We start from the raw sequence: 19,752 nt of genomic DNA, 5'->3' as shown, positions 1-19,752 counted from the left end.
CTCTCTTTATATATTATTACAGTCTCTATTTTATATATTATATTTTTATATTTTTATATGTTCTACTTTATGATAATATTTCTTATAATGTATATGAAATATATATAATATATATTCCATTTTATATTTATATTTTTTATATTTTATTTTTATATTCTATTTATATATTTTTATGTATTCTATTTTCTAATATATTTTATTTTATAATTTCTATTTCATTTTACTTTACATACCGTCAGACAGTGTAGACTTTACTTTAGATACTTAAGTGCATTTACGTTGCAGAAAAAATGCAAATGTAAAACTGAAAGCCATCTCAAGCCGAAAGAGACACGGATTAAAAAATAAATAAAAACCGACGTGATCAATCTACTACAATAAGCCCATAATTATTCATCCCTTCTTAATTGAACGCATTGGATTCGTTTCTTAGCAAACTGATGTAATTAAGGCGCAAAATTCCACGGCGCGCCAGGAAATAAACAAGGGAGCAGAAAAGATGAAAAGGTGAAACGCGAGGCGATTCCGCGGATAAATGAGAATGCGAAAACGCCCCGGAATTTTGCAGTACGAAACAGTGCTCGTCACGTGATTGCATAATATCGATCTGCACCGTGTACAAGATTGTGGAACGCGGTTTGTGCAAGTTACCCAAGCCGTGGCGAGTAACCCGATCCTCGGTAAAGGTACCCGCCATCGAGTCACGTTTCCAAGTAGCATTACGCAAGAAGCAAATGTCGTCGCCATGACAGCTTTATGATCGATAAAGCGAATTCGATCAAATAAGTATTCCCGATTGTGCCCCCTGATCCCTCGACTCGACAAATTTCAACTGGGTCCACTCGAGCAGCTTTTTCCTGCGAGAGATTATCAATGCCGGTCGCGAATACATATGTGTGAGAGAGAAAGAGAAACTATGCGCTTCGGTTGAATCAAGATAAATCTCCGTTAATCGATCACGAATGCAGGCATTTATCTAGGAAATGTAGCTCGATGGGAAAAACTTTTGCAACACGTGCACTGACGTAAGGTAAGCTAATGAATAAATGTGATGGTGCGACGTACCACTTCCACACACGTTGTACGTACATGATTAATCCTATCCAACGTGCAAGTCAACTCGGCGAAATTTTTTAAAGGAAAATTATTTAAAACAAAAAATTCGCGTCATCAAAGATTTTTAAGAACTCGCACTTTTAAAATATATCTTCTCGCACTCAAGGTCTATTTTCAATGCTTCGCTTCCCGATTGATTTAAATAATACAGGATTAATCCTTGCAAGATGCAAGTCAACTTGGCGAAATTTTTCAAAGGAAAATTATTTTTAGACAAAAATTCGCGTCATCAAAGATTTTTAAAGAACGCACTTTTAAGATATAAGTATCTTCTCGCACTCTTAAGATCTATTTTCAATGCTTCGTTTCCCGATTGATTTAAAAATTTAAATAATACATGATTAATCCTTGCAACGTGCAAGTCAACTTGGCGGAATTTTTTAAAGGAAAATTATTTTTAGAAAAAAATTCGCGTCATTAAAGATTTTTAAGAACTCGCATTTTTAAGATATATCTTCTCGCACTCTTAAGGTCTATTTTCAATGCTTCGCTTTCCGGCTGATTTAAATAATACATGATTAATCCTATGCAACGTGCAAGTCAACTTGGCGGAATTTTTTAAAGGAAAATTATTTTTAGAAAAAAATTCGCGTCATTAAAGATTTTTAAGAACTCGCATTTTTAAGATATATCTTCTCGCACTCTTAAGGTCTATTTTCAATGCTTCGCTTTCCGGCTGATTTAAATAATACATGATTAATCCTATGCAACGTGCAAGTCAACTTGGCGGAATTTTTTAAAGGAAAATTATTTAAAACAAAAAATTCGCGTCATCAAAGATTTTTAAGAACTCGCACTTTTAAAATATATCTTCTCGCACTCAAGATCTATTTTCAATGCTTCGCTTCCCGATTGATTTAAATAATACAGGATTAATCCTTGCAAGGTGCAAGTCAACTTGGCGAAATTTTTCAAAGGAAAATTATTTTTAGACAAAAATTCGCGTCATCAAAGATTTTTAAAGAACGCACTTTTAAGATATAAGTATCTTCTCGCACTCTTAAGATCTATTTTCAATGCTTCGTTTCCCGATTGATTTAAAAATTTAAATAATACATGATTAATCCTTGCAACGTGCAACTTGGCGGAATTTTTTAAAGGAAAATTATTTTTAGAAAAAAATTCGCGTCATCAAAGATTTTTAAGAACTCGCATTTTTAAGATATATCTTCTCGCACTCTTAAGGTCTATTTTCAACGTTCCGCTTCCCGGCTGATTTAAATAAACGAATATTTATGTATGTGTGATTTAAATAAACGAATAATTATGTATGTGAATCTTAAGCCGATATTTATATTCCGTTTGAAATATGGTCTTAACATTCTATTCAGTCAATGAAATGGCCGAATATTATTTTCATATCTTACTTGAGATGATTTTAAATATAAGAGACTGTGAATAATGAAATAAATGTTAAGATATTGTACGGAACCTGTATCGAGCGAATATATTTCGCAGAGAGAATATTGTATGAAAAAAGCTTGACACATAAATGCACTTTTTTCCCGCGAACATTAGAATTTTGCTGGCCATGTATCACGAATAAAAAAACGACAAAATAGTGGCTCAACACGGTCGACATTTTGCCGACCTCTCGTTGCACCTCCAATTAGTCACTCGAGGTGTCCTATGACTAAAATACAATTAGAGATTAACCGCCCGATTGTAACGTTATATGTTAACATCGACGCATATAAGCCGATTAAATGACAAAATCTCATATGTCAATTATAATCTAGCGCCCTTGATATACAACGTAATTTCAATGTATACGCGTGCATCACGTGCATCAAATGCAATTGCGACTCTCCTATGATATTCAGAGTGTTAACGTTTGGCTAATTGCCCTCCCAATTCGCAACTTAATCGTACATACGTCATATATAACGTGTAAAATTCGATACAAGCTTTCAAGCTTTGCGAAGTGATGTATAAACCTTATACAAGATATTGTTATTCAATTTATTGCTTTCGATTCGCGCGGAGATCTTGTAGGAAACGAAAAAAAAGGAAAGAAGCAAAAGAAAAGCAATCAGCGGAAAAAGCGAAACTCGCGAAGGTGGAAGAGGGCGGTGGGGGGAGGGGGAGGGGGGAGGGGGAGAAGCCGCGGAAAGGGAAGCCCCGATAATGTTGCACATCGACCAAGGTCTATGTCATTGGAAACTGACGGGATCGATTTCCTCCTCGCCCTGTTTTTCCGCTTTATTCTTTTTTTTTGCGCGGTGAATTTTCTCTCTCTCTCTCTCCTTTTCCGTCGAGAATAGTCGGGGTATCGCGTTTCGAAGGACTCCTCGATGCGGATGTCGGGCAAAAGTCATCGAGACGAGGGGCGCCTTTTGTCGACCCGGTGGAAATATGTCTCTCCGCGTTCGCGTTCAATTTTTAGAGAAATATCCACGCGCATGTGTATGTGTGTGTGTGTGTGTGTATGTGAATCACGTGGGCAAAACTCGATCGACTCGTCGAGTTTCACGACGGTGAAATGCAAAACATTTTCCGCGAGATTATATAAATTGCTCGTATCGCGCTGTATTCAGTGCATCTCTTTCTGTAAATACTAAAGAAACTCTCTTTACGTGTAAAAGGGATGTCCTACGTTACTTGTAATTAAAAAGTAGATTATTACATTTTTTTTTACTGATATCGCATTGTTTGCGCATATTTAGAACTTGTCACAAGCTCGACGATCAAGAAAAAAAAAAAGGATGAAAGAAACTTGCCACGATTTAAACTATCGGTGGAAAAGTTATAATAGAAAAAAAAGTGCCAGGCTTTTTACGGACCTGACAGAATTACAAGAAACTTTTTTCACCTACGAAAGAGATCTTATGTGATTTTTTGCATGTTATTTTGTAATCATATTATTTATAATTATTTATTATTTATTATATATTTATTATTTATATGTGTTATTTATATTATTTGTAGTTAAAAAATAGATTGTAACATTTTCACTGATATCGTTTGTTGGTATACATTCAGAACTTATGACAAGCTCGACGACCAAAAAAAAGGACGAAAGACTTGCCTGATTTAAACCACCTGATCGTGGAAAAGTTGTGATAGAAAAAAATCTGTTAAACTTTAAAAACCCGACAGAATTACAAGAAACTTTTTTACTTACATAAAAGTATAAAAGAGATCCTGAGAGATGTTATTTTTGCTATCGTTATATTATTCGTAATTAAAAAAAATAGATTACATATTCACTGGTGTCGCATTAGATGGGTTTGTAATCAGAATTTATGAGTGTAAGTTCTACGTCCAAAAAAGGACGAAAGACTTGCCCATATGATTTGAATCATCGGTGAAACAGTTATAACAGTAACAAGTGTGATTAGTAAATTTTATACGCAAATTAATATATAATAATGTAATATAATGTAATATAATGTAATATTAATGTAATATAATGTAATATTGAACGAAATACACTTTAGAGTTCGGAAAGTGTGCGTGAAAATGATTCGTTTGAATCGCTTTGAATATTTCGTGGCGGGCACCTTGTTTTGACATCGCCATGACGACCCGATCTCAACGAACCAGAAGAGGAAGGGAAGAATGACGGAGTTGCCGACCTAACCTAACCTAACGTGACGTGATTGTGACAGCTCGTCGTCTCGTGCTCTCTCCTCGCCGCCGCGCGACATCGCGTTTCCATGACAACGAAGGAAGCTTTCAACGAAAAGAAGCGAATGCCGAAGAGAGAGAGAGAGAGAGAAAGAGAGAACATCGCCGCCGTCCGGCGAGCGAGCGAGAGAGAGAGAGAGAGAGAGAGAGAGAGAGAGAGAGAGAGAGAGAACGTGTCATGCTTTTTCTCCCCTTTTCCCCTTTTTTTGCACAGAGATCAGCATGACGACTGACGATTCGGTTCCTGTCCCCTGTCGAATCGACTCAATCGTGATTCGCTTACGAAGCGCGACTCCTCGAGGAAAAGCATCGTCGAGGAAACGAGCAGCGCGTGCGAGAGAAAAAAAAGCACGATCCGTATGTGAAAAAAAAAAGAGGGTGGAAAAAGAACGGACGAATATTGTCAAGATGAAGAGGAGAAGCTGGCGAGAGAGGCGAGGGCCGAATTTCGAAGCGTATATCGGGTGTCCCGAAAACGCTCGCTAGAAACACGTTTTTTGAAACGCACATCATTCTCGTATATTAATGAAAATTCTTTAAATACATATTTCTTTCACATCGTACGAGCATTTTAAGCTCAATTGGAGAATAAGAATACACAAATTTCAATAGCCAGGAATTATAAAAACGATTCTATTGTAATTTTAAGTAAAATCAAGGGAATCGAGAGCGAGAGTCGATTCTTCAAATAACAAGCAATAAACATATAATCTTAATTTTTTAAACGCGATAAATTCCTCAGGAAGGTTCAATAACGGAACATACTCGCGATTAACCTAACCTAACCTAACCTCTCCGAGGAAACGTGAGCCAATTCCAGCGAAATACGCCGACGACGAGCGGAATACGTAAACAAATAATAAGCCGCGATTTCGAGAGCGCGACAAGGCGAGAGGGAAAAAAAACAAAGCGAAGAAAGGTCGAGGGGAACTTCAAGGAAAGCGAGCTATGATGGATTTGCGACATAAATACGCGTTGGAATATTTTTGTTTCTTTCTTTTCCTTTTTACGAAACGCCAGGATCCTTACTCGTGTACTGACCCACCGTTGCGCTCCCCTTCCCCTTCCCCCTCCCCCTCCCCCCCCGACCTGTCCGACCGACCGGCCGGCCGGCCCCGGGAGTGGTTTCCATTGTTTCCGAACAAAATAGAAATGCGCCGCCGAATGTTTTCGCGACCGCGAAAGAGGGAATCGTACCCGAAAAACCACGTACGTACGTCCTCGAGCGGAAAAATAATGTTCGCGGAATGCGCAGTCGCGATATAATAACCGACGAGAGGAAGAGCAACAAAAATGACAAGAGCGTCGAACCGAGGACGCCTGGCCCGAAACACCTGGCCTCCTCCTGCCCCCCCCCCCCCCCGCTTCACCGGTGGCTGACATGACAAAAAAACGCGCCACCGGACGTTTCGGCGGAAAAGCACGTCCGTTTCCCGGACGAAGAGATATCGGCGTGAAAAAAATACACGCGGATATAACGGAAACGATTCGCGTTTTCGATCATCTCCGAGAGAGAGAGAGAGAAGAGAGAGAGAGAGAGAGAGAGAGAGAGAGAGAGAGAGAGAGAGAGAGATAATTAGGGAGGGAAAAAGAGGAAAAGAGATATATAAAACTTGCTGAGACTGCTTACCCCACTGGGAAGGTTGCGTAGGAAAACATCCTCGCTCACATCCAGGATCTCGACGTCGCACCCGAGTCTCCCTCGCTCCTCTTCTCCTCCCACCCTCGCTGTCGTCTCGAGGAGAGGGCGATCGGCGCGCACGCACGCACGCACGCACACACACGCACAAGTTCAAGGTCGCGGTGGGATAAGCAAACGATCGAGAGTCGGCGCGCTGTCACGTATGGAGAGCGAGCACCCGGATCACGATCCGATCACGACCAGTCTCAACTCACGAGACTCTCGCCGACAGGACACACGCGCGCGCGCGCGCGCACGCACTCGCCAAACAAAGGATTTCGGCGAGGACGCCGCACCACGCCGGCCAACGGCGTCGTCGGCGAACTTTTTAGGTTAGCGACCGAGCCGGCCGCCAGACACCAGGGAAACGACGGCGACGATGACAGCGTCGCGATGCGCGGTCTCGCGTTTCTTCTCGACGGGCTTCGCGCACTCCGTAAAGCGCGGCGGTTGTAGCGGCAGCTGCAACGCTCTCCAGACGTCCGTGCGGCGCGATGGTGGGGCGGCGACTGAGGGGAGCGGCGGGGACGGCGGGGATCAGCCGGCCGCGAAGGGACGGCGTGGTGGGGATGGAGTCGGAGGCTGGGAGGGGAGATCGGCGCGCCCTTTCGCGGCGGCCGGGCGTACTACGTCGCGTCGCGTCGCGGCGAGTGGCACGTGTGTGTGTGTGTGTGTGTGTGTGTGTGTGTATGCGCGCGCGTAGGTAGATGTGTGCGTACTTCATATGTGTGTGCGCGTGCATACGGAATAGAATGTGTGCCGATACCTATAGAGCACCGGTCTCGCCGCTCTGCCCTTCGCTCTGTTAAAAGACTTGGCGTGCCGAGTGCGCGCGCGAACACCCAAGGAGCCCTCGCAGTGGTGCTCATCGGTCAATGTCAGCCGAGTTTCGTGTTTAAAGGATGTTGAAAATACCGAGGAAGATGATGGAGAGGATCCGCGGGATCCTGAGGGGAGAACAAGATTGGACAAGAGTACAACTTTTTCGGGTCTCCCTGATTTTCGCCAGATTTTTTTATCGTCCATGGAGGGAAATGTGTAATCTGCTGAAATGTATGTTTTTTTTTTTAATGTTACTTAGGGGATTTGATAAACCGAGCGTATATCGATCGTATTTCGCGTCATCAATTTTATTCCTCTCTTTATAACGCGCGCTAGTATAAGAACGTAAAATATTGCGCAAAAGCGTAACGCAAATATATATCTCATATTTACTAATTAATAGCAGGCTTCAATTAACCGGCCTGCGACCACACCTGCCTTCTTTCCCCCCCTCCCCCTTTCCGTTCGATTACATTCTAGAAAATTGATAGTGGATAAAATCTCCAATACCGTGCCTAAAGTATAATCAATTTTACAATATCGAATGTTTAATTAGGACAAGCAAAAATCTATAAGATATTTTAGAATTATATAGAAATTTTTCAATTAAGAAAAATACTACCACTAATCATGCTTAACCAACGATACGATACAATTTACATTTAATTCAGCCGTTTTAAGAATCTAAGAGTTGGATAATTTATATAACATTTTATAATTATATAAATATTATATAACATTTATATAACTTATATATACAATATTTATTTATATATTCGCCATATTTATTATTGTCCATTACATAGTTCACGCTTGCAGCCGGCGACAGTTTCCACGAGAAACGACTCGAGAAAATTGCCGCCTCGGTATTGTTGCAAATCCGGATATGCGTGCGGACACAAAGGGACGTGGGCTCGACGAGTAAGAAACCAGTATGGGAGCCATGAGGCGAAAGGATATTGCCTGACACCATTCGTTATGCAACTACAAATTTACTACACACTGCACGATACGTTATAAGTATACGACAAATGCCGGAAATGTTATTCGCGTGAGAATTATTCGATTACGTTCAAATCAAGAGAGATATCAAGAAAGTATTTATTTAATTAAACGTGACATTTCTCGGTGTGCGAATCTCTTTTTTTTCTCTTTAAATGGATAATTACAGTTGCACAAGATTGCACAAGTCTGTTTATTGGCCTGAATTTCGAAGTGAGATAAAGATTTTTAATTAACTATCAAGACAAAAGATTAAGATTGTCAAGATTATTGATCTTGTCAAGCTTATTGGTTTTATTTAAGAGAAGCTAAAATATATATATTTGTAAAATAGATGAGGAAGAAAAATTACTTCTTATTTAAAAAAATTTTATTTAATAAATAAAAATATTTATTAAAATTTTCATTAACAAATTTAGAAAAAAATGAATACATAATAAACAAAATAAATATTTTAAAATATATATATAATATATTAAAATTTTACTTATTTAACTTATTTAATTTTTACTTATTTTATTTATTTACTTTTTTAATTATTTAACTATATAAAATTTTACGTACCACAAGTGACATAAAAAGTAATAATAAATATAAAAATAAATAAATATAATATAAAATTAATTTTAAATAATATACAATTAATATTAAATAATTGTCCAATATTGAATAAAAATTATTAATAAATCAAGACAAGACTATACAAGACGAAATTTTTGCTACAAAGATTCACTCAAGACTAAGACAAGATTTAAATCTTCAATATCAGTACAATATTTTTATGAATATTCTAGCCTTAAATCTCGTGTAACCCTGTAAATAATGTAATCATTCTACATCAACTAATTTGAATTAACATTTCACAAACTGTGTGTCGATTCGTCCAGTATTTGTGATTCTTCGCAATTTTTGGCTAATTCCTGGCTTCGATAAAGACTCTGTACCCCCTTTAATCCATTTCGAACAAGTTTCGAAAAACTCGCGCGATTTCACCGCACGTTTCTCAAGAGATAAGAACGAGAGAGATATCCTCGCGATCCTCGGCGAATCGTACGTTTACGAATATGTCACTTTGCTCGCTAGAACGATTTTGCATAATCGAGACTGTAAGAAGCGGAGCGAGGGATGAGAGGAGGGTGGATGATAGCGCGCGCGGATACGAACGTGTTTGGGATGCGGAACAACAATGGCTTTATGCGAGCACAACTTGCCGTTGTAGACAGGCGGTTATATCGGTTTGACTGCCCGTTTTTCTGCAAAGCACACCCACGTAATCGCTTTCGCGCCTTCCCGCTCTCTCTGTCTCTCTCTCTCTCTCCTTTCTCTCCCCCTCGCGGGCAAACTCGCGTGGCACGAGAATGTAACGTACGAAATGTGTATCGCGTTATATACAGGAGCAGGTCAGGATTCAGCCCGCGTTGGCTCGTGTCCAAATCGCCGAGCCGATCAGATTCCGGACGCGAATGTAGACTAAGAAACCGGGGGGGCGGGGGTGGGGGCAGGGGGGCAAATGAGCCGCCCTCGAGTGTGCATAATCGGGGCAAAAAAACGCTTGTTCCTTTCGTGGGTACCGGTTAGCGAATGTATCTGTCCATCGTGTATAAATTGAAGAGATATAACGAGAATGATTATATATAAAGTGACACTTCTGTTTCCGGAGAGCGCTAATGATATATAATTCGGTACGTTTCATTCTTTTTTTTTCACCCGTTAAATAGAAAGCGATAATTACGATTGTTTGGACGCGACGATTATGTAACTATAGCTATATATTTCTCCGAGGAGAGAAATACCGTTTTTGCAGAGCAACATTTTGCAAATGTTATTATGAAACGCGATCGAGTTAGGTTTTAGTAGCGATACTTTTGTAATAGCTCTGCGCAAAAATATATCAGAAATGTTTATAAAATAAAATCAAGAGAGAGAGAGAAAGAAGGATATCTCGCTCATATTAAGATTGACATTCAGACCTTCCGCAATTTTCAACATCTCCGGCGCAAGGGATCGCGGAAGATTTCGCCCCCCTCGGAGGGGGAGTTCGCCGCGAAGGGATTTCGCGGATCGTATCATGAAACTACAACGCTAACTCGCGAATACACGCAAATGGCAAACGATTTCCGCGCGAATCGTTCAAGACAAAGAACCGGAAATGCTGCTCTCCGGCAGCCCTTCTCGCAGCTCCCAACGTAACACGACGCCAGTCGTGAGATGAGGCAGACACCTGGGATTTACCTCCGTGGCACTCGTAGCGCTTCCACGGTTCGTTCGAAAGGGGGGAGATGCAGGGGGAGGGGGAGGAGAGGTGGAAAGGGAGAGAAAGGTTCGAAACGCAACGTGGAGAGGGTCCGCTTCCGTAAAGGGAGCAGGGCACTCCGCTCTCTCTTCCCGTGTTGCGAGTCCCGAGCTCTCTGAGCTCCGCTTCAGACTCGAGACAACGGGAATCGCGCAATTTTATTACGTAAATTCAATTTGCATAGTGCGACCGGCGGTACGGGATATGCCCCCTTCCTCCGAGAAGCGAGATCCCCGATGAACATTGTCGCTGTATAACCACCATTTCTTTCCTTTGGGAGATAACAACGTGCGTCGAACTAACGAACTATATTTAAATTGATTTTATCTAAACGAGAAGTACGAGAATGAGAGAGAGAGAGAGAGAGAAAGTCTCATTATACAGTCATTGAATTGTCAGCCATGAAACGTTCAAAGAGAAGAACGTGGTTTTAAAATCCTCATCCGATGTACATATTTTCGCAAAATATATATATCGCAAAATAAATATATATATATAATATCGTTTGTTTCCGAGTTCAAAATTTCCAAGTATTTACTTTAATCACACACCCACACATATCGTCCTGATATATATGATAGAAATATACAGTAAAATTATTGCGTTATTTATAGCAACAGGGAATTTGTTACTTTGAAAAATGAACAAAAATATAAATATTACTAATTTAAATATAAATATTATTAATTTATATTTTATTACTGTGTTATTTTATGCTTTAATAATCTGCTATAATTTTATGTTTTAATCATAAAAATTATAACAAATAATAACAGAAATATTAAATTTTTGATTCTTCAAAATGGCCTCTCTCTTAATTTACTAGAACTATTGTGAGATGAATTTAATAAAAATGTCTGAAAAATGGAAATTTTCCTATTCTAACAATTTTAAAAAACAACTGTTATCAAAAATGCCAAGAATGTCTGGCAATATTGAGAGCAAAGGGAAAGTATCTTGAAGAATCAAAAATTTATTATTTCTATTATTATCTGTAATTTTCACGACATTATATATATATATATATATATATATATATATATATATATATATTACTAATTTAAATAAAAAATATGAATATTATTAATTTATATTTTATTACGGTGTTATTTCATGCTTTAATAATATAATTTTATGCTTTAACCACAAAAATTATAATAAATAATAACAGAAAATTAAATTTTTGATTCTTCAAAATTATAACAAATAATAACAGAAATATTAAATTTTTGATTCTTCAAAATGACTTCTCTCGCCCTCTCTTAATCTACTAAAATTATTGTGAAATGAATTTAATAAAAGTGTCTGAAAAATGGAAATTTTCCTATTTTAATAATTTAAAAAAAAACTGTTATCAAGAATGCCAAAAATATCTGGCAATATTGAAAGCAAAGGAAGGGTATTTTGAAGATTCAAAAATTTATTATTTCTATTATTATCTGTTATAATTTTCACGACATTAAAGCAGAAAATAACAGTAATAAAGTATAATTTGGTAATATTAATATTAATAAACGTAATATTTTTGTTCATTAAAGAGTAACTTTCCTTGTTTCTAGAAACGATGCGATATTATATAACGTTGGTTTAAATTAATATTCCACCGTTCTCTCCAGGCAAGTAACGCGTATGTATATTTGGCAGGGATTGTGTTTGCCGTATTTTATGTACGTACTCGCCTCGCGAAAACTCCATCCAGATCGTTTCTAGGACGCGCGCAGTCCGGACTACAATGTTTTGATAAATATCACGACCCGCACGAGCGACGGAGAAAGGCGACAAAATTATCGAAGATATACAGCATAAACCGGTGACCGGTAAATTGAAATTGAATTAACTCCATGGTAAACATTCGTTTATGATTTAATTTTTTTCAGCGATGAATACGTGTATCTATACAAATATTTAACAAAAATACATAAAAATGCATTTAAATCATTTTTCAAAAATAAAATATAATTTTTTTTTTATTATTAATTGTATTCAAATCAGGATATGTGTACGCGCGATTTTTTAGATTTCCAAAATAGTTTGCATAACCAATTAGAATGCACGCGAGTGCCAACAATGGCAGAGTTATTTTATCATGCCGCGTTTTTTGGAATAAAAAAAAATCGGCGAAAATTCACCGACGGGTGGCGAGGATTTTAGCCGTCGAGTCGTTTAAATATCGCGGAAATTGAACCTATAAATTTCTGAGTGCCATAAATTGGCCGACTTACCGCCCGTAAACGGCGGGCCTCCTCTCTTTCATCTTCCTACCTACGTTTCCTACCTTCGAGAACAGGTCGCAAGACGCCGAGATACGCAAGAGGCGAGAAATGCGGAGCTGCTTGGATGTGTGTGTACGGGTTCCCACAAGGAAACCAGATAAGAACCCCATAAGTATCGTAAAGTAACAATTACGAGGCAAATATACAATACAATACTTGGAAATGTTTATTGTTCTTCGCATGTTTCTCTCGAGTCACGCGTTATACACAACGTTTGCACTACAAGGAGTTCGAGAATTTTTCAAGGCACGATTCTCCAAAGTCTTCCAGATTCAATAAAATGTAAGAATATGAAAATAAGAGATGTGTAGAAAGATATATCGTGCGATTTTACTGTTGTACGATTTTCTAAAATAGTTGGAAAGACACGGGCGTAAATAATAAGTAGTTCATACGGGGAAAGCATATATGGGTTGTAAGATGTTCGCTGAAATTTGTTCGCTATCTACACTTTGAAATACGAGCGATGGTGAAATAACCGGAAAGTAGGAGGGTGTTACACGAAGGCATAAACTGGTCGTGAGAAAGGAGCTTTTACTAAGGAGAAAGACAGGGTTGGGAGGGTTAAGTGTACATCGTATTGACAAAAAAAGAAGAAAAATTGAAGAAAATCATAATGAAAAAGAAAAGAAGAAAAATTGAAGAAAATTATAAAGAAGAAACGAAGAAAAATTGAGGAAAATCGTAATGAAGAAGAAAAGGAGAAAAATTAAAGAAAGTCATATTGAAGAAAAAAAAGAAAAAGAAGAAAGAAGAAGAAAAGAAGAAAAATCCTGGACAAGACGCGTGTTTTAATTTCTCGGCAAAAATACATCTCTCTCGCAAAATGGTTACTTTCCGAAATTCAAGCGAGACAAGACTCACTCTGACGATGCGACGAATCGTTTCCAATTTTCCTTTTTTTCTTTATTTTTGAGGCAATCATGAGATGAGTTAAACAGGTCGCCTGATTTTTAGAGCACGTGTCGTTTTGCGTTAAATTGGACTTGATGCATTACGGATCTTACGAAAGTCCCCAAATTTACACGGCAGTCAGTCTGGAACCGGACGCGATAATAATCTGTGACACCTCGCGATATAACTTTGGCTAGATTAGTTGGCAGGGATTTGACGTTGCACGTCGTTGTGATCAATTTAACGGCTCGCTCGCAGCGTGAAATACATACACGCAACGTTTCGCGCAAAAGCGCAGCGAATTTATCGAGGCACTCGTATTTTTCCTTTTTTTTCAACCCATCTAGTTGAACGCAAAAGTAAAACGTAATAATAGGCGTTCGATATGGAGTGAAAGGGGAAAAAGAAACGGTAGCGAAGGAGATTCTCGCAAGTAGTACAACCCGCCATGTGCCTGGCGTGCCAGCTGATACACGTCGCGGTGAGTTTTCCCTTAGGAATAGCTATTCACCACACTCTGGTATCTTCATTGTGTAAACCAGTGAAAGAAACATGTAATTATGGTGTCGTGACGCAAAGTAAATAAACGATTTACGTTTAAATGGAGCGTTTCTACAATCGATTACCAGTCTATTATCGGGACACATTTATTGACACGTGAATATTAAAAGTCGTTAACCGATGCTGAAAGTTAAATGGCAACAAAACAAATTCCCAAAATACTCACGATGATCCAGAAATTATATTAAAGCCGCTGAAAAAAGTAAATTTGTTATAATTAGACTAGGTTATTATTTAAAGCTCTATTTTAAGTCTCTTTAAATTTATATTAATTTATATTTAATAATGAAAAAGAGATGATGAGATTCTAATCATCAGAAAGACGATATACTGAAAACAGGATGCTCCTTAATTAAGGGACATTACAATATTTTCACTTTCTTACTTTTCGAATCTCCTCTTCCCTTTCACGCGATCTTTTATTAACAACGGCATCAAGGATAACCTAGCGGAAAATGTGAAGTCTGCGGATTATTCGCGTGTATCGCGGCCGCCATCGGTTTTTGATATCCTGGCACCGATATCACTCGGCGAAATCGTTACCAAAAGCCGTAACACGGACTCTCTGTTTCGCTTGTCAAGCCTGATATCGTATCGATCTGAGAGGTCACCGAAGGAAGAAATCGGAACGGATATTTCTGCTACTTCCGTGATATTCTTATATTATTTTTTATTCGTGGGACGTGACACGAAGGTCTCTAATTTATTTTTATTCGGTAAATTAATGCACGACAAAACGCATTTCCAGAGGTATCTTTGATGCAACGCAAGGACCTTTATTTAATAGACAATTTTTGAAGACTAGAAACGTCAAATTCGATTGAAAGGATATAATTAAAGCAAGGATCCCTAGTATAATGAACCGGAAAGGCGATCCGTGTTACTGTTGCTTGATTCGACGTGTCAATAATACGTCATATCGTAACAAGTGAGTTGGAAGCGCGATGGAACGTCGATAAACCGGCGTTGCATGGGGACGATCGTCTGAATAAAACGTCGGGATTCTGTATGTATCGAGTGTATCGATTGTGCTTATCGGTGGCGATTTTAAACACGGGGATAATGCAGAACAGATTGCGGTGTCGTGCGGTGTACCATGGCAAAGGCGTTACCGGCCATGGCAATCCTGCGACACCGGAAACTCGTGGGTTTCGAGCCACTTCCACCGAAACTCGTTTATACGACCCTACCGTGCGGTATGTAGGGCCATCGCTGTGGTCTCCACGTCGGGGTAGAACGAGAGTGCACGATACAAGAGAGGCGATTTCACCCTCCATCTTAAGCCGCTAAGATAGTCCCGAGGATTGTCCCTGTGCGCACGGATTACCCAATAAAAGTGATTTCACGCAATTTCCTCGCGGAGAGTCTTGACGATTGTATATATAAATTTATGGTAAAACTTGATATTAACTTTGCACGCGAATCATTTTCATAGTGACATATGTTTTGTAGAGGGTACACATTCTTCCAATAATACACTCTTTTTGAATCCTGATGTGATTTTGAATTGTTTACATTTTTTGTTTATATTTGCCCGTTATTGAGTTCTTGCCAGCAAGCTTCAGAATTCTTTCTAGATACTTTTCAATTATTGATTCTCAGAATTATTAATTATTTACTTCAACAACGCGTTATATCGGTTATTATTAAAAATAAAAAAATATAAATATATTTAAATAAACGCGTGGGCGCACCTCTTTCCTCACCCATCTAAAAAAACTAACCTTACTATTCCTGATTTTAAACTGAAATTTGGTTTGGGTTAGGTTAGTTTTTTTCGAAGTGAAGAAAAAGGTGTTTCACCTCTCCTACCCATTTATTTAAATATTTATATTTTCTATTTGTAATAATAACCACATAGTACAATGTTGAAAAATAAGTATATATAATCAATATATATTATATATATAATTCTTAATCATGTATATAATTATATATTAATATTATATAATATATCAAATTATATAATATATAAGCGAAAGACTCGGGTTCGATTCCCGATTTAGCGACTTTCGACCTGTTATTTTTCTCGCCTATAACTTCTTTGGGGGGGTAAGAGGGGTATTATAAGAATCTTGAATTGAGATTATAAATTTTACTTGGTTTAACCAAGATAAATCCGTGCCCTGTGCACAAATATTAGTTTCACAGAAAAATTATTTTTCTGTGAAACTGTCGCACGATCACCCGCGTTTGGCTCTTATAGCCTTTGATATTTTAATATTTATATAATATATATTTAATATAATATATAAATTTATATATTATATTAAATATTACATAACATTATATTAATATTTTATATTAATATATAATTCATACATAATTCTAATCAATAATTAAACAGTAATCCAGAAATAATTTTGAAGCGTACTTTGACTTTACTTTATAATAAGGGATCAGATTTTCAAAACATATGTCAAAATTACAGTTATTGTGATTCAATTCTCTTTTTTAAAAATGTTATTTTTATAATTCAATATTTCAAAATCGAGTATTTCAGGGGCCAAAAGAGAAAGTCACAAAATTAAAAACGTATTACTTAGAATGTATCTTCTACAATATATGTCAAAATGTGAAAATGAATATTGTATATAAATTAATGTAAAATTTTCAAATCTATTAAATATAAGGCTCTTGAAGATTGTAGACATAAATATCACATCTCTTTATTTGTATTATTATTGTAGACATCACGTGCTTACTTTATCAAAGTTTTTCTTTTATTTAATCGACAAAAGGAACATGTTATATGTATCAACTTATTTTTATGATAGATTTTAACTTTATAATTAATTGTTATAAATCGTAGTTGCGTTCTGCGAGCATGTTGAGCTATCAGCAGATATCTCCTTTAAAAGATAGCTTTATTTTCGTGGCAATAAATTTCTTTGGCTAGTCAACGCGGAGAGTACTCCATTTGGCCAGCGGGATTCTTGTTCCGGATTTGCTTTCGAGCTTTTGAGGGATTACACATGAGCGCATTGGCTTGTATAAAATTCAAGATAATAGTACCGCGATGTGCAAATTATATAGTCAGCCGCGAATTAATCTCGTCGCGCTAATAGAATTCCTGACGAAGATCTTTCACCGCGATGGAACGGAAATCGATCGACAGATGAAGGCTTTATCATCTATTAAATCCCTCTTTTAGATACGCGAAAAAAATGCTATCCTTTCGAGGAGATATTAAAATCACGCAGTTATTCAATATTACTCGTTAAACATTATTACTTTGCAGAAATAAATCTCTCCCGCAATATTATCAGAAATAGAAACAGTTCCCAACAATTACTCCATAATCGATACATGTTTGCGTCAATGGTCGTTAAATAAAATTGGCAGCGAGGGAAAAAAGGCATCGCGAATAAAACAAAAAAAAAAGAGGCAGCGGAAACAAACATCTGTATCGTACATTTTATCGATATATACCGATCTAATAAATTTAAATAAAAGAGAACGCGCAAAAAGCAGAAAGCAGCGGACGTATGCGTCTCCGCGAGAATTTATCAAATTTATTTCAACTCGTTTACAAGAGTTCCTCGACCGAGTTCGAGCGCTGACATCGCGCTTCCAGTCGCCTCCGTCGATCTCCCTCGGAAAACTCGGCCAGCAGATATTTCAATCTCCATTTCCGCTGCCGTCGCACAAATTAATTCCGCGGGCCGCTACGCAAAAATCCACGGCACGGTTTGTCACCCCCACGGGGGGGGGGGGGTGCGGGGGTGCGGGGGTGCGCGAGGCGCGTACGTCCCGTGTTGCCGTTGGCAAGTAACATCAATTTATGCATGTACGTACGCACGCGCTAACATCGTCTAATTGTGGACGCCACCCACTCTATCTCGTCGACCAATATACGTCGCGTGGGCGACCTCGCACCTGCCGTCGTTTTGTACAAAGTCTCAAAGTTCGCAAAGGAGCGACCGTCCACGAGGGTTTCTGTCATCGAGAGAGAGAGAGAGAGAGCAAGAGCGCGATTGCCCACCTCCCTCAATAAATTTATCCGAAAATATACAAGTCTGTCTCTCGCGTCTCAACAAAATACGTGAAACGAGAACAACCCATCGCGGGTTGTATTTAATATCCGCTCATTACGTGCGTCCCTAACGAGGAGAGCAGCCGAATGCCAAGTGTACGTGGGTGGACAAGCTTGCTGATGTAAAAACACGCTCGCGAATAGACTGCTGCGTTTGAAGAGCATTTAAAGCCAAGATGACGCCATTTTGAAACGTAATGTGATTCGGAGCATATTATAATCTTATGAGATGTAGATTGTCAGACAATCTTGTCTAGAAAGGTACGAATAAAAATCATTGAGCGCGTTAAAATGCACGTTCGTGATTTTTCTTTCTTTTTTTTTTCAATTACAATATCCGACTCTGAATGGCAAATATAACCGCGAAGCATATATTGCGCGGAATCTATCCATTATTAAATTCTTTTAACGAGAAAAATCGATGATTATAATATATATATATATGACGCCGAATTCGAATCACCGCGAATTAATCGCGGTGAATGATATAATCCTCCACGTTAATGTCGCTAATCGACATTCGAGTCATCCATGTGGCATTTAATCGCTAAAATGAGAAGCGAAACGGCACGATTGCACATACGATTATAAATAAAATCGCCGGGCGTTTCATGTGTCATGTATATCGTATAATGCATCCGGATTTACGTACAATTAAACACGCTCGACTTTACAATCCATATTTCAAGACTTTAAATTGGATCCCAAGCGTTGTGACATTTCGCGCGTAATATCGACACTTCCTATTTGTAGACCATCAGTAAGCAGATACGTAGCAATAATTCACACGATATATACGTACATATCTATCACGAGAGCGAATCGTCGTACGGTTCTAGCTTAAGGGTCCAATCTGCTCTAATAATGCAAAAAATTGATTTTCAGGAATTTCTTTGGAAGAATATTGGAAATTGATCTTTTTGGCGTTTTACGTATATTTCTATTGATGTTTATACAATACGTCAATATTTTTAAATCTTAAATATTTACCTTTTTTTGAATACCTCCGCGTATTCAAAAGCGTGTTCAAAAATGTATGATTCGACAGTCCGACATATTACTCGCTCCTCGCGTGTAATTGTCTGAAATAAAAAAAACTCGGTCCAATTTTATTCCATAGAATATTTTTGGGGTCGATTTAATTAAAGTTTCAAAAATTAATATCTAATATTTCTCCGGTCTTCACGAAATAAAAAAAATTTCAACAAGTTGAGATATTTAATTTCAAAATGACACTACTTTGTCATTTCTCAATTTTTCCTAATAAAACTATGTCCAGTATCCCAAAAAAAAATATCCTACGGAATAAAATTAGAATCAGTTTCTTCGCCTTGGATAATTACGAGAGATTTAAAAATACAGACGTACCTAAATATCAATAAAAAAAAACGTAAAAAGATAAATTTCTAATATTCCTCGGGAAGAAAATCTCCAAAAGTTATCA

The 19,752-nt window shown here is 38.0% G+C and overlaps 1 protein-coding gene across 6 annotated transcripts in view; it reads right to left on the bottom strand.

The window, feature by feature from the left end:
* Nucleotides 1–19,752, bottom strand: part of Msi (RNA-binding protein musashi) — a 131,721-nt gene that overhangs the window by 53,920 nt on the left and 58,049 nt on the right. Inside the window, exon 1 of one of the 6 annotated variants that reach the window (XM_083105448.1) lies at nucleotides 6,377–7,199. The exons of the other annotated variants lie outside the window; for them this stretch is intronic. Within the exon in view, the coding sequence (XP_082961574.1) occupies nucleotides 6,377–6,405 (29 nt within the window). The 5' untranslated portion in view covers nucleotides 6,406–7,199. Of the gene's footprint in view, nucleotides 1–6,376; nucleotides 7,200–19,752 lie in introns of those variants that run through there. 6 annotated transcript variants of the gene reach the window in all.

This window comes from Camponotus vicinus, unplaced genomic scaffold (assembly GCF_025532165.1).
Source record: "Camponotus vicinus isolate PSW18456_S1 unplaced genomic scaffold, iyCamVici1.0 SCAF_1, whole genome shotgun sequence".
NCBI classification, from domain to species: domain Eukaryota; kingdom Metazoa; phylum Arthropoda; class Insecta; order Hymenoptera; family Formicidae; genus Camponotus; species Camponotus vicinus.
Note: the sequence above shows the minus strand (reverse complement) of the source record. Positions and strands in the feature narration are given on the sequence as shown.